This window comes from Colobus angolensis, unplaced genomic scaffold (genome assembly GCF_000951035.1).
Source record: "Colobus angolensis palliatus isolate OR3802 unplaced genomic scaffold, Cang.pa_1.0 Scaffold439, whole genome shotgun sequence".
NCBI classification, from domain to species: Eukaryota; Metazoa; Chordata; class Mammalia; order Primates; family Cercopithecidae; genus Colobus; species Colobus angolensis.
The window spans coordinates 242352-244394 of NW_012117810.1; the positions used below are offsets into that span (position 1 = coordinate 242352).

Below are 2043 nucleotides of genomic sequence, written 5' to 3' on the forward strand. Positions count from 1 at the left end.
CAACATCCTTCCTTGCTGCTTCTTGCTTTTGGTGTCTGCCAACAATACTTCTTCCTTAGCTTGTAGATGCATTGCTGCAGCAACATGGTTGCTTTCTGCCCTCTGTGTATGCACATTGTCTTTCATCTGTGTGTGTCTGTGTCCAAACTTTTCCTTTTTATAATGACACCAGTCATATTGTAAATAAGGTCACATTCTGAGAGACTGGGGTTAGGACAACATATTTTTTGGAGGGAGGGAGGAGTGGGACATAATTTTGCCCATAGCAACTACCTATTTTTTAAAATTAGCTTTATATACTTGGTTTTCCACTGAGAGTTTAATTTTTATAAGCTTGTTTTAAAGTGTTTTTCAATATTTAAGTTTGGTATATGTTATTATAACATTAATAACAAAAATTAGTAATAGTTTTCACTTTGTTATTTGGTATAAACTTAATCTTTTGTTTTTAAAAACCTTAGCAAATTAGTCATTTATGTTATTTGGAGGGAAGTGGATGGAGTCTCCCTATGTTGACCAGGCTGGGCCCAAGTTCCTGGACTTAAGAGATCCTCCTGCCTCAGTCTCTTGAGTAGCTGGGACTACAGGTATGTGCCACTGTGTCTAACAGGCATTAATTTATGTTGATCTTTTTCTTTTACTTTTATAATATAGAGTGTTAAAAAAAATCTTTTTCTAACCACCTGAGAGATGAATGGTGGTTTTATTCTTTATATTTAATTGTTTGTCCTTTCTGGCATTTATTTTGATAAGTTGTGTGGAAAAAGTATTTATCTTCCTCTTTTCCTCCCTCCTACCACTTGCTCTCTCTCTCTCTTTCTTCCTGATTTCAAATAGATTTCTACCATTTTAAAACTTGTCTCTCAGCCTGATAACAGAGGTTACTTTTTGAGAACATGTTTCTCTAGTCATGATTGTGTGTACACACACATACACACGCACACACACACAGAGAAGAGCAGTGTTACAGTACTGGAGATTGGGGGACAACCACAGACAAGACTGAGGGGAAAGGTGTGTCGTGATCATCTCTCAGTTCAAGCCTGAAAGGAATCTAAACATTTTTTAACTACTGAAAACCCCATTTCCCTGGGGCCCACTTCCTCTGCAATGTATGGTCTTTCTGAGGGCTGCCTTTACGTCACGATTCCTCAGACAGTAAATGATGGGGTTGAGGAGTGGAACGATGACAGTGTAGAGAACAGATACCACTTTGTTGGAATTGTAGGCATACATGAGTTTGGGACGGGCATAGGTGAAAAGGGTTGTGGAATAGAAGAGAATTACAACGGTCAGATGGGAGGCACAGGTGAAGAATGCCTTTTGGCGACCCTGAGCAGAAGGGATCCTGAGGATGGTGGCAAGGATAGCAGCATAGGATGCCACCACAACACAAAGAGGAACAGCAATGACCATGAGGGCCAAGAAGAAGTCCACCAGCTCAGCCTGTGAGGAGTCCTCACAGGAGACTTTAAGGAGTGGAGAGATATCACAAAAGTAGTGATTGATCTGAGGCGTGCCACAGTAGTGAAGTTGCGCTATAAAAACCATCTTAATCATGGCAGTCATGAGTCCACAGAACCAGCATCCTCCAGCCAGTGTGCCACAGAGCTGGCTGGTCATGATGACTGGATAGCGTAGTGGATTACAAATGGCTACATAGCGGTCAAGGGCCATGACAGCAAGAAGGATGTACTCAGTGCAGACAAAGGTCACAAAAAAGTAAAGTTGAGTCATGCAACCATTGAAGGAAATACTCTTGTCATGACTGAGGAAGTCAGCAAGCATGTTGGGGCTGATGACTGTGACATACCACATCTCCAGGAAGGAGAGGTGGCTCAGGAAGAAGTACATGGGCTTATGTAGCTGCCCATCACTGTGGATAGCTAAGATGATAAGAAGATTCTCCAGCAGCGTCAGCAAGTAGGTTACCAGGAAAACGGAGAAAAGGAGAAGCTGGAAGGTTGGTCGTGTTGGAAACCCCAGAAGAATGAAATGTGTTGTCACTGTACGATTATCTACTTCCAGAATTATGGTGGTCAT

General features: G+C 41.8%; 1 protein-coding gene across 1 annotated transcript; it reads right to left on the reverse strand.

Moving 5' to 3' along the window:
* Window positions 1-1065: 1065 nt before the first annotated feature.
* Window positions 1066-2043, reverse strand: LOC105522604 (olfactory receptor 6Y1). Its single transcript, XM_011957159.1, has one exon. It carries the CDS (start codon window positions 2041-2043, stop codon window positions 1066-1068), a length of 978 nt encoding a protein of 325 aa, XP_011812549.1.

Bases quoted from the DNA above. Each gene is read 5' to 3' on its own strand.
- LOC105522604 (XM_011957159.1), bottom strand. From the start codon at position 2,043: ATGACCACCATAATTCTGGAAGTAGATAATCGTACAGTGACAACACAT.